The following is a 27,738-nucleotide window of genomic DNA, read 5'->3' as shown; positions in this document are numbered from 1 at the left end:
ACACATCTCCCTTTCACCCCATTTACTGTTTATGCCATATATCTAGCGAGTCGAATCAAGACTCCCTGACAATTTCGTGAGTGGTTGAATTCACTTTCATGGAGTGCAGTGATGAACGCAGAAATGTACACGTGCAAGTGACATTCATGTCAGCATACGAGTCAATATTTCTGGTGCTGTTGAATTTGTGACTAGCACCCACCTCACATAATTAGCGAAAATAAAAACCTCGTGAAACATATATGGCGTATACAGTACTCAGTCATTTGAATCTATAAGGTAGCATTACACATCATATAAACCTTCGCTTTTTGAGATCTCATGACAAACAGGGTCATGACATTACAGAAGTGGCTCTTGAGTACTTGTGTTACAATCAATTCAAGATTTTGTCACATGTTTTCAGAGATGGCATAACGTTGTTTTTATTTCTCTGATTAATGCCCTGCAGCCAGCAGCTCTAAAGTACCACTGATGGCACTACAAACTGAGTGGCATACTTCCTATAAGATCTAGAGAGGAAGTGTAGTACTAAGCCAAGGCAATGAAAGAAATGTTTCCCAAGTATTTCTACATTGTACCATCTCAAATTGGAAATTGTATAACATGATGGTATGATGAGAGGATCACAAAATGTTTCAGTATGAGGGTGAATACATGAAAATTGTGATTCCTCGATCACCAAATATAAAAAGCTTCATCATTTCTACAGTTTCTATCTTCATAGTCCCACATGAGCATATTGTGTCCTTTATAAAGCCTTTCACTTAAATGAGGCAAGCACAAATTGTATCATTGGCTTTCAGAAGTAGTGCAGGATAGCATACTGTAAAACATGATATATTCGCGGCATGAATTTTTTGCGAATTGGAGCCGACGGCTTTTTTTGCGGCATGAAATTTTCGCGAAATGCCACTGGCATTCAATGCATATAGTGTAGACAAGAATTTTCGCGTGCATTTTAATTTTGCGAATCTTGGCGCTCGCGAAATTCGCGAAATTAAAATGCACGCGAACATTCCTCGTTTTACAGTAATTGTGAATCTTGCATCACTGACAGTATTGATTCTTTTATCTTTACACTTCTTCAAATGAAGAAGCTTTATACCACACGTATTCGGTACCAGCTGTTAAGGGTAGCCTTCATTTGCATATTAGGCCAAGTAAAAAAAGAAACCAGTTTCTCGTCCTCGCGCGCATCGATTTTGGCCGCCGCATCGATTTTTTTACTATTTACTATTTTCAAAATGGCGCTGAAAATACCAAGAAATTCATAATTCTCGTCCCAGCCCGCTCCCCGCCCGCATCGATTTTCAGTTGCCGCATCGACTTTTTTGATATTTACTATTTTTTCGGCCGCCGAAAAAAAAAAAGATCGACAATTCACCTACCAATCGTGACGTCTCATTTCTAATTTTTACGCCTTGCGTCCTCTACTTAGCTGTAGACTGTAGTACAGCTGTAGCTTCTGTGTGTAGTGCGTATGTAATAACGCATGCATTTCACACTGCGAGCTCGGCCGATCGGCAAGAAGGAATGACCCACAAAGCAGTCGAACTGCACTGTAGTTGGATGGGCGGCGCGGCGGGCCGGCCTACTGGGCTGTGATGTACAGCGCACTCGGTACGTCGAGAACGCGATAGCGGCAACATTTTTGCGAACAATCGCTGTTATTCCACGCATATTTCGCGCGTTGTTCGTATTTTTCCCCGTTTCTGATATTTTAAGCGGATAAATTGTACTGTACAAATGCTTGTGAGGATTGTACGGTATCGAGTTTGTATACATTTTCATGTCATTGTGACTATGTGCATGTGTGTGCAGTGTCGGAAGGTACGGTGCCAGCAGGGAGGTCCACACCTCCCTGGTGCCAGTGCAGTAGCCGTGCCGCACCGTATATCGGCAAAGTGTGCGTGTTTTGTAGCTGTCCAGGGTCCCCATCCCCTGGTCTGTCACAGCGATACATTCTATTTTGCAGAGAAAATGAATGCGCTTTTCCAGCAAATGTAGAATTATTAAATGGGTGTATCTACAAAATAAATAACTTTTCCACGGATTCTGGTTTGTCTCGTATTTCTGCGGGATACTTTTCTTCACGATGTAAATTCACGGACACAGCCGTGAGTGGTATCATCTGTAGTGTGTACTGTTATACAATCATTCATCATCCAAATAATGAGTGATTATCAAATGTCTTTTTAGAACATGAAGAAACATCTTTAAACGTTTAATGCTAGAATGCCATATCAGTATCATTTTGACATCCATCTGCAATTGTACAAGCCAGTTTCCAGTTGAATGTGCTACAATTGTACTGTGAAGAACTGCAGATATACATACCAGCTGTGTGGACACAAAAAGTCACAAACACCAATAAATAAAGCTAGTGTTTTGAATATCATGGAATTTATTTCAGTCGTACATTTGTTGAAAGACATGTTTTATACCTGTTTCAATTAATAGCACAATACATCAGAATTGCAAGTACACTGGTATCAGAAAAGCCATTACAACACTAAATACCAGTATTAAGATGGTCATTTTCCCTTGACATCTGTAGTGGAAAGAAAAAGCAAATGTATTTCTGCATGCATGAAGTTTCATTTCAAGTATGGCACATATATCTATTTGTTTGAAAATGCACAGAGTGCAGGCAAGACGTACACTTGGGACCTGGTCTCATAACACAGCTACCAGAGTGATGTTTCATTTCATAAATTGAATATAGGAAATTGTAAAGCCCTCTCTCGTTACCTTTCTCAGAATTACCGGACGAGAAACACATATTACTTTCATTTTGACGATCCTTGAAAAAATAGTAAGATATCAAATAGTAAGGACCTCCCTCATCGCCTTGCTCAAAAAACCCGGACGAGAAACTACTTTCTTTTTTTACTTGGCCTTATATAACAAGGAAACACAGGAGGGAAAGCCGGAGTGAGAAAAGGAGTGAGATAGTATCTTGAAAGAGACCATAAAATGTATCTTCGTCCATGAGATCTCTGAAAGATTGATCATGCTGTATAATCGTAACCAAATGGCTCATGGCAATTTTTATGCAAATATACACAACTGTTGTACCTTGCGACATTTTTATGCTGTTTGCTGTCTACAAGTACACAAAGTAGACCTTACCCAGTTCGAAGACAAGGGTTAGGTAGGGTGTTTTTTACTTGATGCAACATCCTCCCATTATCATATGAAATCAATCTGCAGCTGGTATACAGCAACAGAAGAGCACATGTCAACCTTTCATACTGAAATTGTATTCCCAAATTCACAGATACTCCAACCCCAAGCACCTTCTGATCTGGAAATTCTCCCGCCCGAAACCTCTAGCAAACGGGAGACTCCAAGTTGATGTGTGCGAAGCGCGAAGTTCCTAGGGTTCTAGATGTTCTCTGGTGCTATCTAAGGCTTATTTTTTCAACATACGATAGCAATAAGTAAGAAATCCTTTCCACCGGGAAACACAGAGCCAGGGCGGGAGAAATCAAATCTCAAACGGGAGAATGGGAGATTTTGCAAAATTGGGCTTTCGGCGGGAGATCTCCCGTCGAAAACGGGAGAGTTGGAGTCTCTGAATTCACTGTCCTTCTTCCAGGACATGAATGGTACAGTGTTCACAGGATAATTCCGAAAGGCTCAGCAGGAACCCCACTTAAATGCAACAAAATTTAATGTAACAATCATTTTATGTCTTATTTTCACCCCTTTCCGAACCTCAAACTGCTCTACTGGGGGCATATTTCGGCTGAAACACTTCTATTATTCAAGCAGTGACAACAGTATCCAAAACCTCTCTCGCAAAGGAAAGCTTTAACAAGACAGCTTCAGAATATGATGAACTCACCATAGTAGGGAGGGGGCACTCATCGATCAATAGAGTGATGACAGCCGGACCGAGGGGGTCGTCCATGGGGATCACTCGTATCATCGCCTGAACGACCTCTGACCAGCCATTCTCTGCAAATCAGAATCAGAATGATAAGGGGGTGGGGAATGACGTAATTAGTATAAAATGCACATAACTCATCATCCCATATATCCATTTACTAATGTCAAAGCAAAATTTTCCTACAAGTAATTTTTCATGCTCAGTCGGGTAAGATGAATTTTGCGTGTGTTTAATTCTGTGAAATCAAAGCATAAAATCATGTTGCACACATGAAATTTCAGCATACTGTGATGTACCGATCAATCATGTAATTGGTACAAATGGTGCTTGCCAGCACATCCATTTAACAGCAACTGTGTTTATTAAAGCCTGCATGGTATTTGACAATATTAACAGCAGAAGTATGTGTTGATGAGTCATTCTAGTCACCTAGTCTACTCAAGTTTATTATTATATTTTGTGGGAACGTGAATTCCATAAATTGTTACATCAGGCAAGCTTATAATGCATTACATGGTGTACGCGCTCTGATAAAAGAGAGAACAATACACATGAGCTCATTTCAAAACTGGCATCTTAAACTGTAGCTTAATCTTTACTTTTACATAATAATAACACCCATCCCTGTTTTTCTCAGGAGGTCCCCAGTGCAGGAGATCATCACTTTCTTGGAAATGCTCGATACAAACAACCACATCACAACCATAGCTAATGAGCTGTGAGAATGTGCATCTGTGCTGTGGTACCATCGTTACTGTATTAAATGATGAATTTCCATGCAAGAACAACAGCTAATCAGCTCTCTGGCTTTACACTTATTGCCACAGTACTAACACCACAAATCTCTGATCCAACTGGGTAATGGCATAGCATTCTCCAAATGAAGAATTTTATTGCAAAACAACTGAACTCCAGTCTTGTCAATTTGAAATATTTGTGATTAAACCTGCTAAAAAAAAGAGAGAAAATAACAAGAAAGACATTTTTAATCATGCCTTCAAAAATATTCCTTGTAATGCAACAACTGAGATGTCATTGGGAAGGTTTTATTTTGCTCTATCTGATGTCCAGCCTGTGGACTTACTATGAAACGTTTAAAAATGGAATTTAACCCATTTTGCAAGTTCAATTTTGAAGAAACTCATATGGTTAGTTTGATTCAACTATGATTTGGAATCGTGCCTTAAAGCTTTCCAACGCATTCAATTACACATATTGCTAACATATAATATGCCCAAAAAACAAAATGTGTATACACTACACTGTGTATATGACCACTCTGCATTGTGCCTTCACCGTACAAGAGTAAACACATTGCAAAAATTGTGGGATTATTTTTCATTGCTAACAAGTCATAACGAATGTATGGAGATAAACAATGGAGTATGACTCAACTACAGCTGGACTTTGAATATGACTTTTTGAATTTGACACTGGCAAGAAATAGTGCACTGTCCTCTAAACTTAAAGGCATAATTTATAATTTGCAGATGAAATGAAAAATCAGCTTTAGTGCTTCAAAATAGTTCTAAGATGTGAGTTAGGGATAGAAACAACCGATGTAAAAATTTGAATCAGTATGATTAATGTTAAGTATTGTTAAATATATAAAATGTGAATAATAGTTGTAATAAAAATGTTTCTAGACTAAACCGTCTACAGTTATGCTTTATTGAGAAAAATAGTGATATCTCCTTTTATCTTGGGCTTCATTGCAAATTTTTTACATGGTAGGATGTTTTGTGATACAACTGTCCTACACATATGCATCAAATGTGATATCTGGAACATTTTTTAAACAATGCTCCCAAAGGTAAACTGTGCCTTTAACGTACAGGTATTCATATTGCATGTTTTGTGCATGCTTGTGCAGCACAAAAGCCATGGAGGCATTATATCATCTGTTATTCATTTTCTATGAAAGCGAAGGGTTAGTCTATAGCTCATAGAACTTGCAGTCATAAACATGATCAGACATGCTGGAATCCAGCATATTATATGGAGGCGGATGCATCAGTGTCACATATTGACACAAAAAGAAAGAAGCTTTTGAGATTATAAATACAATGACAAAGAACAATGGGCATGTCTTATGACAAGTACACTTTATACCACTTCACATCGTTACATCTATTTCATATAAGCCTTCAATCTATCATAGGACAATAAATATGCTTACAGCATTAATATTAATTGCATGATCCTTCTATTTGACACAGAATGGTGTGGCATCATACATCCAGAAATAGACTTTAATATCATTGCATGGACGTGCACAGAATATTGTCTCATTTCTTTCACTGAAATAAACTTGGTCAATTGTATTCATTTTCTGCAGAAGTATGGTCATGATATTTTGATAACAAGCAGCATTCAAATATTATATTTAAAGAGGTAAATCATAAGGAAATACTTATACTTTTCCATGTGTTCTCATTGAGTATGCAAATAACTTCAAAGATAATGCAAATCTAAGTGAATGTTTTGCCCAGAGATTTATGAGTATATCTAGGTCACTCACCGCAACACAGAAATTTTTCACAAATTTACACATAAGAGTGCAATGAACATATAAAATTCACTCACAGTCACATCTTATCATACTTTTTCATATTTTGTATTCTTCACTCATTAATTCTATATCTTTCAGTATTAGGAGAATAGTTGTCATCTTTAATGATATCGGGATAGTAAATGCCACATACATGTTTTGAAACATGTGCGTACAATCATCCATGCTATTGATTCCAACATAAACCTTTGGCCTCTAAACTTGACTACATACAGGTAGCTTTTACCTTCATCATTAAAAAACAAAACAAAACAAAAAAAAACAAATCAGTTCATCATGGCTGGTTCAATCATGTGACAAGTTCAACACATGGTTTGTTCCAAACTCATTGTGTTATCAAGGAAGTAGTTGGGCACAAATAAAGATGTGTATACGGGCAGCTAGAAACACAATGCCTGGAAGCATTACAGTACAACAATGGAGAGTAAAAAAGTTTGCATGGTGTAGACTACAGAAACCCATTCTTTCTCTCTTACCCCCCCCCCCCCCCCCCCAAAAAAAAAAAAATGATTCTGTGCAGGTTTTTTGTGAGGGTCTGGTTTTACAGGGCCCTCCCAGTAGAGGAAGCCATGTCTGCCCTGCCTTTCAGTCGGACGAGTTTCAGCACAGTCACAACTGAATCATTTCAAAGCATCATGGGTGAAATGTAATCTTGCAATATTCTATTGTTGTAATCTTTGCTGCGAGTCTGACTCAGTGAATGGAAGTTTGACATGAAGCAAAAGAGACAGAAACAACATAAAACACACACAATGCCCTATTAGTCCATGACACCAGTCTGCAGTTCTGAGTGAAACAGAGAAACACTGTCCAATCATTGACAAATTAATACCAAAGGATATGTATGCAGCCACACGGAAAATTAGTCAAAGTAATTATATACTTCAATACACTTTTTCTTCCATAGAAAGATACAGGATTCGATGTGAGGTTCTTTGTTTGTTTGTTTGTTTGTTTGTTTGTTTGTTTGTTTTTTGGATATCCATTACCATCACAGATCAATACAAGCCATGTAACTGCATGTCATTGCTGGACAGTGTATACATACATGTACACTGTACCAGATACCGTAGCTTGGAAACTTACACAATTTAAAAGTCTGAAAAAGCACAATCCTTCGTATTTCACCCAGACTAGTTTTCATTCTATCTCATTATCTCGTCATGGTTCTAACTGTTGATCTAGATCCCTGGGCTTCTTGAAACAGACATGGTACTGGCTCTTGTACATACACTGGCACTACAGTATGAGAAATTCATACTTGTAGGCTTGTAGGAACTTCACAGTCTCAAGTTTGCTTTCCATAATCAATGCATTTTATTGCTTTGTATTACATGATCTGTAATCAGGAAGTCTTTATAATGACATCACTGTGTCCTTTGGTGCAAGTTCCATTTGATTCTCCTGGGTGACCTGTTTTGCTGAGCACAAGTGTAGCTAACATGCATTATCTCATGAGCATCACACACTTGACACATCATACACTTGCCCGTAACCAAGCACCAACATTCATGCATCATGAAAAAGTAAGTGTGATGCTATTAGACATGGTCTACTCCACTACAACAGCCTGTACAGCCTTTTACACCGCTGCTCATATAAAGGGGCCTGCCATCTTTGTTCCAAACGTTGCCAATTCATACATTCACCTGGGTCGCAAGAAAAGGTGGATCTACGCATTGGTTAGAGATGTGTTGTACATGCCCCTGGTACAAATGAAAATGGAGATCATCTCCATCTGGCTGATGAGTCGAAGAATTGTACAATACCACAGTATTTCCTATTGACCACTGTCCATTACAAAATGTCTTGTGTCACATACATACTTAGTATACTGCTCAGCAGTTTTCAAACTTGTTATCAAATAATGGTAGCAAGGTACAGATTCGGCCAAATCATGATAAGCTGAATATCTGCTGAGGTTAAGGAGTAGAACCACATGGTTTCCTGCTGAAGGCATTTTCACATCAAAAGTATCCTCCACCGATGTCTCAGTAGATCTACACTACAATATGTGACCTGCCACAACAAAAGGATCCTTAAGTCACTGACGGCTGAGCCGAGAAAATCATGTTTGAAGTCATATCATTAAAATCCCTCAAAACTATCGAATTTTTGTCGTTGGCATAATGTTGTAGTCTAATATTGCATCTATCATCTGCCAATATTTCTAAGCTAAATGATCAAAGGAAAGGCAAGAAATTAGCGTTTTTCTGGGCCATGATTTTCCAACTTTCAACGGAACAGAAACGTGTCTGAAGACTTGGATTTAGCGCTGCAGATAGACTCCGCCCCTAGCAACGAGGGAGTGATCTTATTGGTCAGTGCGTGGCATCCTGGTTACTGATTGGTCGTGTGTAGACCGCTGTCACTGAGCATGAAAGAACATTGCGGAAGTTGCTATGAGCAAGAAGTGAAAACTGTCTTTCCTCCCTTTGATCACAATTGCATCAGAAAGAAAACTTTGAAGGCGGTTTTCTTGAAACACTGATTTCCTAGACCACTCAATATGGTCTCATAAAGTCATCAATTTCTCCACAACCGCACACTTTTATGAGTCATGTTATATAACATGAAATGAAAGCGGAAGAGTAAGGGAATAATGCCATGTCATTTTCAGAAAATCGACCTCCTTCGACTTTTGGATCCTTTTGTTGTAGCGGGTCACATACAATTGTATACACATGCCGCTTTATGGAGCATGTGCTCCCTTTGAAAGACTAGGAACTAATTGTTCCATGTCAAACTATCATGTATGCACTTTGAACTCCCACATCCAGTAGATAAATTATGCATCGAAGACCTGGTGCATAAGGGCCAACTGTTCAACTCAACCACTGGCCATCTTACTGTGTACACAGTATTGTAAAACGAGAAATGTTCGCGTGCATTTTAATTTCGCGAATTTCGCGAGTGCCAAGATTCGCGAAATTGAAATGCACGCGAAATTTCTTTATCTACACTATATGCATTGAACGCAAGAGGCAATTCGCGAAAATTTCTTGCCACGAAAAAGGCTGTCGGCTCCAATTCGCGAAAATTTCATGCCGCGAATATATCATGTTTTACAGTATACATACTTCATGGTGGTTTTAGAATTGAACATTTTATGAGTCGACTGATGTTTGAAAAACTGCCAAAGTGTTACGATATCACCTGTCATGTACCATGAATGCAATGTGTATTGTCTCCTTGGTTGGAAATTCCTACAATCTTTACTACTTGAAAAGGAAAAACACATATTTCTCATTCTGCAACTGGCTCTCAACCTCAAATCTAAAAATATGTACCAGCAAATTTGTTTTAACTGTCATGATTTGTGAAATATTATCCCACATTATTCATTCGTCATTTGTCTGTGATTCATCATTATTTCACCGAGTCTAACAGCCTCAGACTACAGGATATATACATGTATGTCTCATCTATGTGTGTACTATATGTATTACATCGTAAGCTCATTTTCTTTAACTCAGCTTCTTAATCTTACTTTGAAGCTTCTAATTTTCCTTGATCTCTTTACAAAGCCAACCAATTACTGCCCATAATCAAAAAGGTAAACACTTGAAAACGACAAACAGATACTCTTGTACACACATGTACACACGGTTTGCAGCATTCACTCATTTCAGAGATGTGATGGGGAATATATACTGAGGCCTTTTGCATTGCTTTGTATTGAAATGTATCCAAAAAAAAAAATCTCCATTATACAGCACTCTACATGAGCTCACATATAAAAATCATAGCTAAGCTACAGGTACCTCCCATTGATTAATCACGCCTGACAAACCATGATCAATGCAGTCTGGTGTTTTTTGTTGTTGTTTTCCACGTACTACAAGCTGGGCAAAAATACACTATGTCTTAATGGCGTATGTATTTGACTGTGTACGGAAACTAGCACAGAAGCATATAACTGCAAAATATTACAATATATAGAGTGCTATCATTCAGCTATTACTCAATGTAAACATTTGAATGATAGTAGAATTACAAAGAAACATGTCTTTCAGACTAGTACTATAACTGCACACAGGTAATGGCATAGACTACACATGTATATCATACACCCAAAGTACAGATATATGTATGCAGTTTTATTCAAAGTAATTCTCTGGGAGTAGTGTATCACATAATGGAAATATTGATCTGAATACATTGCAGGCTCATTGGACAACATCTGCCTTGTAACTATTTCATTAGCTGTAACACACCTGGTATTTTGAACATTTGATGTGATGAGCATTCCAGAATGTGTACCGACAAATTTCAGACGACAAAATATCAACTGCTTCACTGTATATGCCAGTTATGCAAGGAAGTTTGCAAGGACACTGTGACTCTAAAGAGTGCTGACAGATTAAGAGGCAAATTTTCATATTGATTACAATGCTGCAAAATGATGGTCCCAAGTCAAGAAAAAAAAGGGGGGAAATTAAGACTGACCCCACGTACATGTACATGTGCCACCTTTCAGTAATCATAATGTCATCTATCGTAATTACACAAAACAAATATATTGTTCGAACTTAAATAAAAAAACAGCTTTACAAAATTATGTTTGATTATTAAAACATACTTAATTTCAGGTATTGCATTTCATCCTGATACACGTGAAATGCTTTCTTAGAAGGTACAGATGAAATCTGAACTTCAATATTTTTACATAAATTTGTATTCACCATTTGTAATTGGAATGCTGCGGCACAGTTTGCATAATTCAATTCCTTTGCAGATGGCATTCCAGTATATGTGGCATTAACATAATCAATGAAATCCAACAAGCTCAGAAAATGAATATGTTACTAAAGACACACATACACACACACACACACACAATAATAATAATATAATAATAATGTTAATGTTAATGATAATGATAATAATAATGAGAAGAAGAAGAAGAAGAAGAAGAAGAAGAAGAAGAAGACAAAGAAGAAGAAGAAGAAAAAGAAGAAGAAGAAGAAGAAGAAGAAGAAGAAGAAGAAGAAGAAAGAGGAGAGGATACTCAGATCACCTAATTCAAAGAGTTATGACTTACCTGACTCTGCTATTTCATGTAATCTCAGCATGGCATATGGGGGCTCTTGTTCACTGTAACAAATGACAAAACAAATAACTTCAGGTTGGCAGCTAATATGCTAAATGGTGGGATAAACTTTTCACATATTACTGATCTTAGATATCATGATCAAACGTCTACTAATCTAGTAGGCTAAAGAAATAATACTATTACTCTTAGATGAGTTCAATGAGGAAGACAGTAGTCACAAAAATAAGCCTTTTTTTACAGTAAAGTTGGTATGAAACATGACTGGCACTTTTAAATCATATCTGATGAGAATTACAACAATGATACCCCTTTACCTTTATTTTACAAGGTTTTCTTTTTTTCTCTTAATAAACATAAAAATACAGCAATATAATACAACACACAGCAATAATTCTCCTGACAGAATGTGATTGCTATTACAATATCCCTAAGTAGTAAAAAAAAAAAAAAAGAAAAAAAAAGATGTGGACTAGAATGCAACACACACACACACACACACACACACACACACACACACACACACACACACCTTGATCATCTGCATTGCCAACAGCAACAGCTGACATTTGACAGAAGAGATAATATTTTCTTTTCTTCAAACTGAAAAGTTTGATACACAATTGCTATACAGGGAAAGAAACAAATTCTCTCTGACATTTCCCCTCCTGACACTTTGGTTCCACTCACACTGGAAGAGAAAAGAAGCACAAGGGGTTTCAAGCAAAGAGTCTCAGAAGTGATAAATCATTTCTACAGCTGTAGATGCACAATGCGAGAATATGAGCATTAACCTTTCAGTTCTACATTTTTATACTGTGCACACAAGGACTCTACGAGCAAAATTTTACATTCGTTATTCTTCAGATTACAGTATATATTTGCCCAATGACGACAGATAGAATTCAATAGTGAATCGAAATGAAGCAGACTCCATTGATCAAATCATCAGACGGCAAAGCATAAAATGCTACATCCTTTAATCATTACGTCACTCATAGGAGAATCCTTGCAAATGCAGTGCACTCATGATTAGAACACTCTCAATCAGCTCCACTGCCCAGACAGGCTGACTGAGCTCTCTGTCACAATGTCAAATTAGGCGTAAGTGGACTCTCTTCTGTTTTCAAGTAACTGTTGCTTCCACCCTGATTAGGTTGGCAAGGAGCTTAAAGGGGAAAGAAACCCAAGTATACATGAAGATGGAGTGAATGCAGCCATATTAGAAAGACACATCAGTGAAAGTTTGAGGAAAATCAAACAATCTATTCAAAAGTTATGAATTATTAAAGTTTTGGTGCCACCATCGCCAGATGAGAAGATGAAAACATTTTGTGAAAAAGATAATATGAAGAAAATTCAACACATTTTCACTTTTCTAGCACAATAAAAGAGCACTGAACTTAGCTCTTTCAGAAAGCGGAGGGAATAACACCCTGAGCACGTGCCATAACAAGTCGAGGGAATGCGCATGTTTCATAAAAATAAAATTTTGCAGACTTCTTTTTATCATTTTCCATTCGTGATGTGACAAAACGTCATAGTCTTCACATCCAGCGATGGCGGCACCAAACCTTTATTCACACTTTTTGAACGGATTGTCTGATTTTCCTTTAACTTTCACTAACGTGTTCTACAGACAGCTGCATTCACTTCATCCAAATGTACATATTTGGGTTTCATTCCACTTTCAGGGGATGGATCTTGTCTGCCTTGTGTCATATTATCTCAAAGAAATGGTGATTTTAGTTCAATGCCAATGTGATGAAAGCCTCTCTTCATTCACTTTGCAAGTGTCATGTCAGTGATCACAATTTTCAATGATTTTGCTAATATGGAATGAAGCAAACACCATTGCAGATTTACAGTCTATTCATTCAAAAGTAACAAATGCAAGTGAAAGTCATTTTGGTTGAGTTTGTGATATAGAAAAGACCAAAAAATAATGAAGATTTGTTTCAAAATGATCATTTGCTATCAAATTCCATGCTTGTTCATCGTTGAGACTATAATCTATTCTTACATTATTATGGTAAAACGAAAGCCAAAGAGACTCAACAGAACTGCAGATTTTGGCATTAAAAATCATGTGAAAAAAAACAACATATAACATAACAAAGGTTCTACATCTACAGTAGACTGCACTACCAAAGAACATAATTCTGTTGGTAATCTGACAAAAATGTGACAAAAACTTGAAATTCATGACAATCCAGCAATCCATCATCCCAGAAAATAAATCCGTCCCATAGGAATTGTGCAGCACTACTTGACGTCACACAGATGAACACAACTCCTCTATAAATTTATATCCATCCATAGGTGCGCACCACTGGGAACTTACTTATCCACGAGTGTTCTAATGACTTCCAACGTCCTTAGCATTAGTGCATCTACATGCTCAGACTCGTCCTCATCGCTGTTGTAGGAGGAGTCTGATGGGAAGGCCAGGGGGGCAGCGGCCATGTTTCGGACCACTTGCATGAACCGGGGCGTGCCCTCAGCCGTCATCTGGGCCCGGGCCTGCCTGTTGGAGTTGAGGGGCTGCACCGCCTGGGCGCTGTGATTGGTCGGGCTCTGCGGGGAGGCGTAACGTGCTGTCTCGGAGTAGCGCTCGCCACCATGGTCGAGGGTCCTGCGTCTGTGATCCTTGCTGATGCATGAGTTGCCCATGGTAATGCAGCGCCGTAGGAAGCCGACAATCGCAGGGCCGATCGGGGGCCACTGCCGCACGACTGTCTCTCGAAGCAGAAGGTAGGAGAGCCAGGCGGACACGATCATGAATGTAACACGGACAAGTTTGGCACAAGAACAATCAGGGGGTTCCACTTCTGGCAGCTCCCACTTCCTGTTCGATTCATGCCCTTTGTGTTTGTCGCCCTCACTGAAACAGAGATTTTCCACTGCTTGAGGTGATGCCGCAAATCTGGAAAGAAGAGAAAAAGACTACTTTAAAAGACATATTATGATGCCAATCATACTGCCGATCTCCTAACCAATACCACTTTTATCAGCAAATTTGCCAATCCAATTTTCTGATCCGATCATAGCTCAAGCTTTCACCACTAACTAAAAACATGGTTGATGCAATAACATGCAGAACAAACAGACAGGATTACGTATGACGGACTGCCTCGACTGTGGTGCTAATGTACTTTTGCATCCATGTAGATATGTCGGACTCTACTGAACTAAATTGCAAAAAAAAAAGAATGAAAAATCACACAATACACTGATTAGCTTACTTCCAATCACTCACTTAAACTTGAAAGAAATCAGTCACACCAGGAAGCATTGATATACATGTAGTCACTATAGATGTCAACTTTCACATTTCACTCAGAACAACTTGCTCTTCACGAGCCATAGTGCCGCCGGAGTGGTGAACGCTGCATTGCCTGCACAGTCTGAAACTGATGTCAGCCATCTACTGATATATGCGAAAAATCTTTCAGGTACAACGTCGATAGTGACACTTTCCAACAGCCAATTTGATTCAAATTTACACGAGTGATTTGAAATAAGTTATTCAATGTTAGTATAGAATTAATATCATGTGAATTTGGTGCCAATTGGTTCAGCAGAATTTGAAACATCTATGTGAATACGAAAGTACATTAGCATCCTTGACCGTTAGCTGTAGTGTTGACATCTAGACTCTACTGTCTTTTCTGTGCTCTGACTGTACCCTGTAGACATTGGATAGTTCTATGTTCTAGACACAGAGCCCACAGAGGTATGTTAACGTCCATGAGTATAGTTGGGTGTCTTACACATCGACACCCTGTTTTTCTATCAAAACATCCTTAAAATATCTCACAATTTGCCTCAAATTTTACTCATGTGAAAAAAATACTCTGAATTCACAAGCGCGCATCAAAAATGGGATTTGCGGTACACGCTCCAAGATATTAGACGGTCTAAACTGCTTCGAACGCGTGGGTTGAAATGTTATTTTGACGTGCTCAGTTGCGCCGTATTTTGAAACAAGCACCCCTACCCTCTATTGACAATACGTGTGAAATGCACGTAATGCTTATTCTATGTCACATATGTGCCATTCATAATCTACAATATCATTGTTTTGCTGTTGATCTTGTTCATTATCGTTTCTTTTTTTCAGTAATATTTTGACATCATCAAATCCCCAGTGAAAAATGCAAAACCACTGGCACTGACCGTGTGCAGTCTCATGCATGAAAGTTTGTTCTTTACGCGCAATGCTATAAATAGCTAATAGAGGGGTGTCGGTTTCAATGTACAGTGCAGTGTCGATGTGTTGGACACCTATCTACACTAGATTTCTAGATCTAGTAGAAATAACTACTAAATATTAGGCTAGATGGAAAATAGATGATGAATTGACTGCATGATCGCACGACTGTAAAATTATCAAGTGTAGAATGTATTTTCATTTTGTTGACTAACTACTGTAGATTTCTAATCAAGACATGTCACTAGTGTAAAACGGTAGGGGGGTCTCCTATGATATTACTAAATAACACATTAAACAGTGATGGTGTAGATCTACCATGATTTTTGCTTCCCAGCGTTAATCATCAGCAGAAAGACCGACCGGACACCGGTGTATACGTACGTGTGTAGTCGTGGTAGTGACTCTTACACTCTATAGATTCTACTAGTGTTTTACGTTACTCGTTAGACTACGCAGTGCAGTCATCGTTCGCGGTCATGCATACACTCGCACTCGCACTTTGTCTTCAGCACGTTATTACAGTACAATTCTTACCTATCTTAGAATTATTGGCAGATGTAAATACGCCATCATTCTGCACAAAGAAGTATACACGAGATATTATATGTCACCTGGTCTAGCTGTCTAGGCAATGTCGACCTCACATCTCCCCCAAATAAGTAGGAAGTAGATCGACCCCATCGTCCACCCGAGATTGTCACCATCCCATTCGTATACGTACGTACACACATAGGTAACACACACGAATGAACACGAACTGCAACTAGTCTACGGTGAAGGCCACTGGATTAGTAAATATGGACATTACTACTTCTTTGTGCTCGTCAAAATAAACATATTTTTAAATTAAAGAAAGTGACCGCGGATATTAATATTTGATTGTGTTAGTATTATGTAAGGCTTTTATTGAAAATTACAAGTTTCGTTAACTGATCATATTTTGCAATGATAATATGGGCTTTGTTACAGTAGATCGTTGTATTGCAATATTGTGTATAGACTGTACCTGGGAAGCAGACTACCGGCTCACCGACACTGTACTTACGTCAATCACCGATCTCTGTAAGACGGGTGATTATTAGCATCAAAGCAACACTCGCCGCATAGTAATTTGCAGAGGAATTAATTTTTTTTTTTTAAATCTCAGACAGTGACAAAAAGTGAGAAACTACGGTGTTCATTGAAAATCATTAGCGTTTTTGTAATCGTCAGAATTTTCTTTCTTTATTCGTTTATCTTTCTTTCAGTTTCCTAGGCCGATATCTCAAAATGTCGTTGACATGACCAATTCACACGAAAATTTTCCTCAATCATTTATCATGGCAATCAACATTAATACGGTTAAACTTTCAGTTACGTTCGATCATACATGACGTCATTCTGTTATTTGTTTTTTATATGAATCAAATGATTGATCAAAGTACTTTTGTAGCCAAATTATTAATCATTTAGGGGGTATTTTTTTCTGAGACATAAACTTTGAGGTCGAGAGTCACCAGCTTTGCTTATATATTATATAAGGCTACATGAGAACGTTTCAGACAGACAATTCTGATATGGGGTGACTTCATGTTGTTTAGAATTCATTTTCTCATACTTTGTTTTTTTGAACGTTTTTTATTTCTCAACTTTATCCCAAATTTCAATACGTTGTAGGTGACACAATTGCCTTTACGAAGCAGTATCACAACTTGACATCTCGTCATCGTGGTGGAAACCCGATTAATAGGCGGCATACGTGTATGTCTATATACGGGAGACATTTTCCCCAATCATTAATTTACATGACAATGTCAATGGAGGTGTATCTTCCTCATTATTATTTGGTCAATTTCCTCTTAAATCGGAAAATGTTGTAATTGAGTCTTAAAGTTTTTTGTGATGTTGCATTCCGAGTTCCCTATATAATCGACATTTTGTAGGCACATAACATGTGATCAACCGATCATAATTATCATCTTATACGATTAGGCCATCTGCTTATGCAAATAAGGGTCAAAGTTTATATCTTAAATGCTATGCTTTTGAAGGTGAAGATGGCCTTTGATAACAACATCTCGTGTCATAATTTAATTTTGTTTACGTCAGAATTCCCCTTGGAAAATGCCGTTTATATCGACCATGCAGATTAAAGGGATGGTACAGTATTGGTGGAGATGAGAATTGGACTTTTAAATTTTTGCGAGATACAAAGAAAACACTTATGAAATAGTACAGAGCATACTATTTTAAGAGGAATACAAAGTTTATTTGATGAAAATTTGGTTTGGAATGACTGAAACATGCAAAAACATAGTAAAACAAAGCGATCGTAATAAAAATGATGTGGGTCCCACACTCTATTAGAATCACTCTGTTTTGGATATCTCAGCCATTTCAAAACCTTTATCAAAACATTGAATTCCTCATGGAATTACATGTTCTGTCATATTTCATGAGGTTTCTCATTATCTCACCAAAAAATGTTACAGACATGAAATTCGGTCTCAGCCAAAACTGTACGATCCCTTTAAACAGTGACTCACACTTAGGTTTCTCTCGGTTTTGTGTATCAAGAAGTGATCGTCCAGTTGTGCCTAAGTTAATGTTTTGATGACCATAACTTTAACTTGCAAAAGCATCAAACAAATCGAGTTAATATAAGGCAATAATAATCATGCAGAATGATGAGATTCAAAGTAGATTACTTAAGATCAAAATTTAAACGTGAGGATGCCCTTAAAAACACCAGTGACGTAAACATTATTTTGTAGTCTTATTTTTTTTTTTCAAATCAACATCCTCAACTTACACGCACTATAATAATATGATTAAGCAAGGACATGTTGACATGAAAAAATCAGAAATTCAATTCATTGGGCCTTTGAAATAATTCCCACACACTCCGTCAACACGCAGACAAATTCCAGTAATTTTTTTCTTCCTCGGGGACTTTTGTTTGTTTGTTTGTATGTTTGTTTGTTTGTTTGTTTTCAAAATGTGACCAAATTGCATGTGTAACGTTTTACCAGAAAAAACATCTCAAGATAACTTCAAGTCTTTACCTTGTCCTTTGGTCATGCAAAAATGGGAGTCAAACTTAATTGACATAAATAAGATGGTCCGATTCTCCTGTTGTTGTTTTTTATTTCCTGGGGATGTTTTCCTAAATGTATTGTTTTGATTTGTTCGTTCCCCACTACCAAAAGACGACGATTACCAGCTGATAATATAGCGGACCAATATATATAGATCCTGCAGCGTATCAACCTCCTTGCATGGCATGTCTGTGAGGAGTTCGACTGTATCGAAGTGTCGTGATTGACCTATGGCGTCTATCATCTGATTTGGCAAAAATATGATTTATAATTCAATTCAATTCAATTCAATTCAATTCAATTCAATTCAACAGGATTTGTTACGACGATATGACATGATTACAATAAATTTCTTCTTGTTGTTCAATGTGATCAACATTAATTTTATATGAGGTTGAGCTCTGGAGAATGAAATATTACTCCAACCCATTTAAACACGCCCAACCCCTGCACCCCCCCCCCCCCCAGTATTATATATGAATGTTGAAAGCATCCCTTATCTCACATAGTGTCAAAACATCAGAACGCGGGTTTCTTACAGGTTTTTCTGCCTTGAAACTTGAAGACCCCCCTCCCCCCCTCCCCCCCCCCCCCAAAAAAAAAAAGAAAAAAAAAAAAATCCAGAACAACGCTCAAGGCTCCTCCCCGACTTTCCCCTCCTCCCTATAGCCTCTGCTCCTCTGTTTTTCCTATCCTATACCAAACCTTCCTTTCCCAGCCGCTTTGCACGGCTAACTTTATAGCAGTAATTCAGCCCCTCTTTTACTGTATGTTACAAAACTTTGGGGAAATAAATTATACCGAATTCTATATGCAGGTAATGATATACAATGTAATTTGTCTTCGATTGCGATAATGGATTCTGTGTGCGGGGCAGGGTAACTCAGTTGCTTGTGTGTATGTGTGTGTGTGTGTGTGTTTGTGTGTGTGTGTGTGTGTGTGTGTGTGCGTGTGTGTGTGTGTTTTACGTAAGGTAAAAACAACAACAAAAGACAACAAAAAAGTTCAGTAATTCAGTGGTTTCAAACTTCTTCTTCTTCTTCTTTTGCGCTTGAGGACTCGTCGATAAACCGAACTTCATTTCCAATACTAACTGTAATCAGGATATAGCGCTTCCAGGGAACTCATCGCTATTTGAAAGATTCTCTAATGGCTATTAATTTCGATTCGGTTTATTTCATTTCCAACACATCGCACAATTGCCACATTTGAATACACATACTCATGAAAAGTATAAACAGCAATGAAAAACAAGAACAGTGATACAATTTATAGATTTGTAAATTTCAAGACAAGTACAGAAAAAATGGTTGGAAATGGAGGGGGCTGCTAAAAAGCAGAGCTTGTAGTCTGCAGTCCGACCCTCATAAAAAAAGATCTCTAGTTACAAAACAGATAAAACGAGGCAAAAAAGTAAAGGAAGAGAGACAAGACAAGAAAGTACACACATACAGACACAGTGTAACAAACAGCTCTCTTGTAATTAAGGGAAAGAGGAAAGGTATAAGTAGGCCTAAGTGTGGAATGAATGAGGGAGGAGGAGACACCTATACATAGTAAACAAAAAGAAGAAAGAAGGAATTCAAAGAGGAAGATGATGGGTCAAAACCAGGGCACGTGAGGCATAAGGGATATAAGCTCCCCAAAATAAAGATTTCGATTTCGATTTATTTTCTTATTTCTCGATGAAAAAATACATCAAATATAACAAAATTAAATGAAGTGCATGATATCAAGCTGGAGACATACATAAAATATTGCAAATATATAAAACATATAGTGGTCGATCTATGACGTTTTGAATCTGTGAATGGATGCTAAAGAAATATGAAGGAAACCTACTTAAAAGCGAGCTTGTTGAGCGTATCATAGGTCCCATTAAAATCGAGTTAAAGATTAAGATGGGGAGCACGGGTACAACAATGACCGAAAACATAGAGAAAAAAAAAGTACATTGATACAGTTATATAGCAATTCTTCTCTAATGCAGATTTGGGGTCGGATAAGCCACATGCTGTAGGCGGATGAACCATTGTCGTTCTGGCGATAATAACAATATGACTCAATATATGATAACAATAATACGGTTAAAAATTATTAAAGATTTATACATTGCGTGTATTAAGGAGGGAACACATGCACCTGCAAATCCCCCCCCCCCAAAAAAAAGAAGACATTCAACAACCAGTTGTACAGTGCAGAAGGAATTAAAATACCAGCTGTTACCTCGCCCCAAATGTCTTCAAAGGAGTGTAAAGAGGAGTTGTAGTAAACGATAAACGATTGTGGTAAAAAAAGGGACTTGAAATTATAAGGCTTTATACAAAGATATAACTCATTATGAAATGTAAAAATTTCTTTAATTTAAAGGTAAAGGAATTCAGACTTAAAGCTTCTTTTCTATTACTATCAAGAGAATTCTAAACTTTCGAACCAGAAAAAGAGAATACAGATTTGGCAAAAAAAAAAAAATAGTCCTTGTTAAAGGCAAATGAAATTAATTGGATTGCCGGGTAGGATATAAATTAAGAGATTTTTTATTAACATTATTATAGAGTCAAATACTGACACTACAGACATGATATGCATGTGTTGTCGCAGCATCAGCAGTATAGTAGGAAGTAGTGGTAGTGAAATATAGTGCAATGTATAATTTATGTAATAGTTATGAGCATAATGTGGTATCATATAAAGGAATATAATGTATAGTAATACTTATATAGAATTGTACAATATATGACAAGTGATTATAACAAGTAAGTTATTGTTCATTATACTAGCAGTATAGGTGTTCATGTTCAATAATCATTCACAGCTCTCCTCCCTATCCGCAGTCTCGGCAATGTCGCGATGTTTTCAATTATTTTTGTTGATCATCTATAGTTTGTAATTAAGATGCGCTTTTAAGAGAATCGATCTTCGATAATCATATAACTGCGAAGGTAACAGTAAAAATGTATACAGTATGTATACATCATTGATGATCGAAGATGCCAAGCCTGTACAAGATACATGCCGCTGAGGGCGGCCTTTCACATTGTACTGAGTAAGTTCCACTAGCAACATCAAGATAATCTCCAAACTGTCATCATCTGTCCTTGATTCTTCGTAAATGACTTTGGATGTGTTTGTGTCTTTGTTTGTTTTGTTTTGTTTTGTTTTTGTTATAACTATCTCTCACACGGGAGCAGAATCGATGCAAGTTGATGCAAATGCTATAAATGCCTGTCTTTAAACAGAATAAACGCCATCACGGATACCGTAAGTTGCATTACGTTTCAGCTTCTGACATTTTAAAGTTCATGTGGGAGCAAGTAACTGCGTATAAAAGAAAAGTTAATTTCAGCAATTTAACTTTTTTTTTCATTATTGCTATAATGATGATATCAATCCGCCAAAACGATTTATGATGTTGATAAGGATGATGATAATCAAGGAGATTATCACACATCATTTTCACAATCTCCGTTGTTGTTGTTGTTGTTGTTGATGTTGCTGTTGTTGTTTATAAAGCGATCAAAATTCTACATAAAACCTTGGAATAAGGGTTCCTCTCCAGCTGACACACCTTTATAAATCAGAGGTATAGCATATCCCTATACATTATTGCACAATGTGGCTTCAAAATTTAATGAAGTCATTGTTTCTCCCGTCATTGTATGTGTGTGTGTGTGTGTGTGCGCGCGCGTGTATATTATGTATATATATATATATATATATATATATATATATATATATACATATATATACATTTCATTTTCATTTCATTTGATTTATTGTCCATTTATCATGGATAATCTTTTTTGTCCATATATGCTTTACAAAATATATATACAATACAATTATACATAAACAACATTTAAATGACATAATTATAAGACATGAGAGAGGCATCATTTTGCCAACATTGATATATATGTATCATATATATATATATATATATATATATATATATGATATAATATGTGTGTGTGTGTGTGTGTGTGTGTGTGTGTGTGTGTGTGTGTGTGTGTGTGAACATTAGGGCACAGTCTATACAAGAGACATAGTTTAAACCATGGTCATTGTCTTAAAATGCAATTCTACATAGGCTGAAGTGATCTGTTCTTTAAAACCTATGACTAAAAATCGCCCGGAATTTCTTCCCGTCGAAGCAGGGAAGGTGTCGACCATATACCATCCCACCCATCGGCCCACAGCCCCCGACGCCCCCCCCCCCCCTTAAAAAAAACCTGGAAACAAAAACAAAACAAAATAAGTCAAGACAAAACGGCCCCTGTAATTTGATTATGTCTACAATGATGATAGGCCTAAAATATATCCATGTGCTGCTATTTATTTATTTATTTATTTATTTATTCATTTATTTATTTATTCAGTTTTCTTTTAGCAGGGTAGCCCTTTCAGCTCGCTTGGAACTGCTCTGCCAAGGGGCCCTGCATCACGGACAAAGTACAATTCGAGTAAAAAACACAAAGTTACAAACACGGTAACAAAGATGGAACATAAAACACAAAATATACGTTCATTTAAAGCGTACAAGAGAAAAGAATTGTACACAAGCCAATGAAACAAAAATGGAACTATCGAGGAGTTGTGATCTAGAGCGTCTTTAAACAGGCTACTGCGTGTCTTTTGTGTTTACGAATGTTTACGAATGTTTAGAAATAGATGATATTGGCATAAACAATATTTTTTTTTCTAAAGAATAGACACCGGGTCCTGCAAAAACTGTGGAATACCAGAAACCACACGATATTTTTTGATTGAATGCTTTAGGTATAAGATAGAAATAACAATGTTTTTAGTTGAAATAAATTGCGAGGAGGTTAGAAACATTGAGACTCCTGAATTCATCTGAGTAGGCTCCTATGTTATACTCACACTGAAAAGCATTAGTGGTCTTCGTAAGACGGACACAAAAATTCCCTTTCGTGCTGTTGCTTTTTCTTTTTGTTATGGCCGTGCATCTGTAAATTTTCGGCTTTTTATGGATAGGCCTACATGATTCCACGTTACCGCAAGCATGACGAGAAAAGAGGCTTAATTTTGTCATCTATCATAAGACCCCATATACGAGCTTATCAAAACTAACAAACAAACAAATACATGTGCTGCAAAAGCGTATGTTGTGATTCAGTGGAAGTGGGTTCACACCATAAAAGATCTATACAAGTCTATCTTGTGGCACACTATTGTTTTGTAAGAATAAGAAACGTAACACCAAAATAACAAATAAGCAAACAAATAAATCAGCCAGGTTATTTCTTTGCAACCGCCCTCTGCCATATCACGAAGTTACTGTAATTAAATTGTCCCATCTGTAAACCCCCTTTTTCTTCCCACTAGAAAGCGTTACAATTTTACATCAAGGGACTGTGACCGCGTCTAGCCCAATCAATTAGGAAACAACCAATGAACGCACAGATTGAGTGCTATTATGGTCTTAGTGCTGAATATTCATTGGATCAATGTGTACCCGTGTCTAGGAAACGACTGTATACCCGGAAGTTTAGTTTGTACACGTCCAGTATCACGGCATGTAGTACAGTACAGTATATGACTGCTTGCCTTCTCTGCATTTGGCATTCTGTGGTCAAAGCTACATTGGTGAGATAGATTAACACGGCACAGTTATATTATAGCAAGCTTTATGCTTCCTGCCTGAGAATTTGACGACGCTAAATTTTGTTGAATATACCGTTTTTGACACTTTAAGAAGCTGACAACAAGGCAAACAGAAAATGGAGTTGGAAAAGACCGCAGAATCAGTTGTTGAGACCGAGAGGAAACCTTTGAAAGATTACCCAGGTTTGATGGACGACGGCCATCCACTGGCGTCTAAATCGGCGTTCAGCTTCGTTCCTACAACCAGGAACGATCCTGCTGAAATGAACGCGTTTAACAGTAAAGTTGAGGTGAGCATCCTTCAGGTTTTTATGGTCCCCAGGTAGCCTATTTTTCACAATCACATGTTGTTCGTGTCGGAAATACGAAATACGTTTGTGATATCTATAGAACGTCTAGACTTTAAATATTAGTAATATTATCATATTACTAGTACATTTATGTATGTATCGGAAATTTGGAGGGATGAAAAAAAAAAAGAATGGTCTTTTTTTTTTTCTTTTTTTTTTTAGTTGGAAGTTTGAACTCGGTACTTCACTTGTCTTGCTGGTACTAATCAATCTACTGTAAGGAATGCTATATCACAACACATGGCTATGACAAGATGTCATTATCGCAACTCAAAATGCAAGTCTGTCTGGTTGATCCCTGCATAGGGGTGTTGCACAGTATCAAAGGAGAGAAAGAATAAAATATTCCCTGTGGAACAGACAGGGTTGAAATGGTAATGCAAAATCACCAGTTGCAAATTAGAAACTCGCTCACTTATGAACGTATTTCAAAATTGAAAGTCCATGACCATGCAGTATGTGATGTCATTTCATGATTGTGTTCCATGCAAGTTCATCATTTTTATAATACAAATGTATTTTGTTTTCATGGCTTCTTGTCATATTGTTTCTCTGCAGCCAAAGGCCCACTCCACGTACGACAGACTATTCAACAAGCCAGAGGGGTATAACATGAAGCTACATCGTTGCGACAGAGAGCATGCAAAGTCAAAAGGACTTCATGTCAATGATGAGGTAAAAAGAAGCAATATCCCCCCCCCCCCCCCCCCCCCAATACATGCTTGCGGTTTGAGAATTATATACCACATCCATTTTGGGGTGTTTACACTTCAGTAAGATCTATGTATTACATGTTTCATTACTTATTTCATCATTCTGGCCAAAAGGCGGTACAGCAATACCCTTGATAGCTTGAAACAGGGATTTTTGTGTCCACTTCATAAACATGTTTGCAATCATTGCAATTTGTGATGACTTGCCACAGCAACGATCTGAAGAGGTGCAGCTGATGTTTGTTTGTTTGTGTGTGTGTTTTTATGCTGCCATAGTATCTGCATAGTATTTGTGAATTGTCTTGCTGCAATAAGTCAGTTCACAGAACTCTGAGCACTGTATGTGCAGATGAATGTCATTACAGGCCTTCTCTTGAAATTGACTCGTGACTGAAGTATTTGAAAAACTGGACAGTGTTAGGTCTGCATGAAAACTTGTGAATATTCATGTATGCACAAGGCACGTATTGGAATGTACAGAACAGGAGAAATTTCAACCAAATTGACAAAAGCCAGCATGCAGCACTTCCATGTAAATAACCACATTTTGCCAGCTTGTTTTCAACTGCTTTTGTTTTTAAAGATTATTCCATGTGTTGAGAGTCCATGGTTCAAAGGTTGTTGCAGACCACTGTATAAATCTGGCTCTTTGCATTGTGAATTCAATTGTGACCTGTGAATTTATCAGTACAAGAAATGGACAGAAGTTGATGTATCCTGCACATTCTATCAGAGAAGTTTGCGAAGGCAATGCAAATTGCTTCATTTATTTAATTAAGATTGATTTATGTATTCAGTCAAGAAGACAAGTAGTACACATTTTGCATGGACGACCCATTTAGGTATAATGCAGCCACCCCGGCTGGCCACCAATAAGCACATGATTAATGTAAATTTATGTTTTACAATATTTTTTGACTTTGCAGGAGAGAGTAAAAGTCACCCCAACGCTGTCGTCCACAGTGTATGGCCACAAGCTTGAAGATTTTGTTGATCCCCCTGGTCGAGCACATGTGCGGGTAGGCCACGTCAACTCGGAATTCTATCGACGGAATGGAATCAACGTATCAGGCGGTGGATACTAAATATCATATGACTATTGACACTTACGCATCACCTTCTGTGAGTTTATCAAACCAATTTGGCAATATGGACAGGTATAGCAGAAAGCATCAGGCATGTCGTGCCATATGCCAGGAAGTGGAGGACAACAGAAGCAGCTTAGGTGCCTAATGAGACTCCGGGAAATCATGGTAACCCTGAAGAAACAGTCTTCTGTGCTCATCATGTATAGTCTTTGGGACCAAAATTCTTTGAAGATTCTGTGAGCCTATGATGAACAATAACAGTGATGCACAATTTGATCTACCGTAATTTATGTCAAGCAGACACATTTAAAATCTTGTGGCATATTCTTTAAAGAGTAACTTTCAGTTGGTGTCTTAGTATAGTATTTGTGTCTGAAGATAAGAGTGAATGCGCAAATGGAGTACAGTACTGAACGGAGAAATGTATGCGTGCACCTCACATTCGTGTCAGGATCACAGTTGATAATTTTGTGTGTTTATTAATTCGTGAATGGCACCTGACTCACAAAATTCATGAAGATAATAACCCTTACGAAATGTATGGCGTATACAGTATACATGTAACTCGTGTACACTGTAAGGTTTCACGACTGTGGACCTATTAAATTACTTTTTTTTTGAGGGGGGGGGGGGCTCTATGACCTTGCTAAACTAAAAATACTGAGATACTGTAAAAGTGAATATTTTCGTGCTACTAATTTTTCGCGCTTGGCCGGGTCAGAAGAGTTTCGCGTGTTTTTAATTGCGCGGAATCAGGACGTCACGCACAGGAACATATGGCAAGCAAAAATATTCGCGGGCTTTTATTTTCGCGCTAGTTTCTAGTTGCGCGAAATGCGCGAAAATTTTCACTCTTACAGTACTTACTGTAACTTTGTCAGCATAGAGCAGGAATGAGAAGAGAAGGGCTAAAACAAAGTTAGAGTATTATTAAGCTTATGATGACAGTGTAAAGCGTCCATCATATTTTGCAAGGCCTTTGGCATTCATGAATCAGTTAATACTATTATTTCAATTGAATTGTTTCTCCCATGTGATATTTCTCATCCCCCCAAAAATCTTGCATATCACAAACTCTGAGTGGCCAATTATGCAAGCTAGGTTTTTGACTTGTGTGACGTAACCCCAAATCTTTTTAGCAAA

The 27,738-nt window shown here is 37.6% G+C and overlaps 2 protein-coding genes across 2 annotated transcripts in view; one reads left to right on the top strand and one right to left on the bottom strand.

Moving 5' to 3' along the window:
* The window catches only part of LOC139721463 (RING finger and SPRY domain-containing protein 1-like), a 41,313-nt gene extending 24,859 nt beyond the window's left edge, over positions 1–16,454 (bottom strand). The window contains 4 exon segments of the mRNA XM_071632780.1: positions 3,854–3,966; positions 11,515–11,567; positions 13,868–14,449; positions 16,351–16,454. Coding sequence (XP_071488881.1) covers positions 3,854–3,966; positions 11,515–11,567; positions 13,868–14,304 — 603 coding nt within the window. The 5' untranslated portion in view covers positions 14,305–14,449; positions 16,351–16,454.
* Positions 16,455–24,560: 8,106 nt separating this feature from the next.
* LOC139721431 (cilia- and flagella-associated protein 90-like) lies at positions 24,561–27,010 on the top strand. The gene is made up of 3 exons (XM_071632746.1): positions 24,561–24,734; positions 25,353–25,469; positions 26,434–27,010. Exons 1-3 carry the CDS (start codon positions 24,561–24,563, stop codon positions 26,590–26,592), a joined length of 450 nt encoding a protein of 149 aa, XP_071488847.1. The 3' UTR covers positions 26,593–27,010.
* The last annotated feature ends 728 nt before the right edge of the window (positions 27,011–27,738 follow it).

Source organism: Diadema antillarum, unplaced genomic scaffold (assembly GCF_040938485.1).
Source record: "Diadema antillarum isolate AM-2024a unplaced genomic scaffold, OU_Dant_1.0 scf00000143, whole genome shotgun sequence".
Classification (NCBI taxonomy): domain Eukaryota; kingdom Metazoa; phylum Echinodermata; class Echinoidea; order Diadematoida; family Diadematidae; genus Diadema; species Diadema antillarum.
The sequence above is the reverse complement of the archived record's forward strand: the minus strand, read 5'-3'. Positions and strand labels throughout refer to the sequence as shown.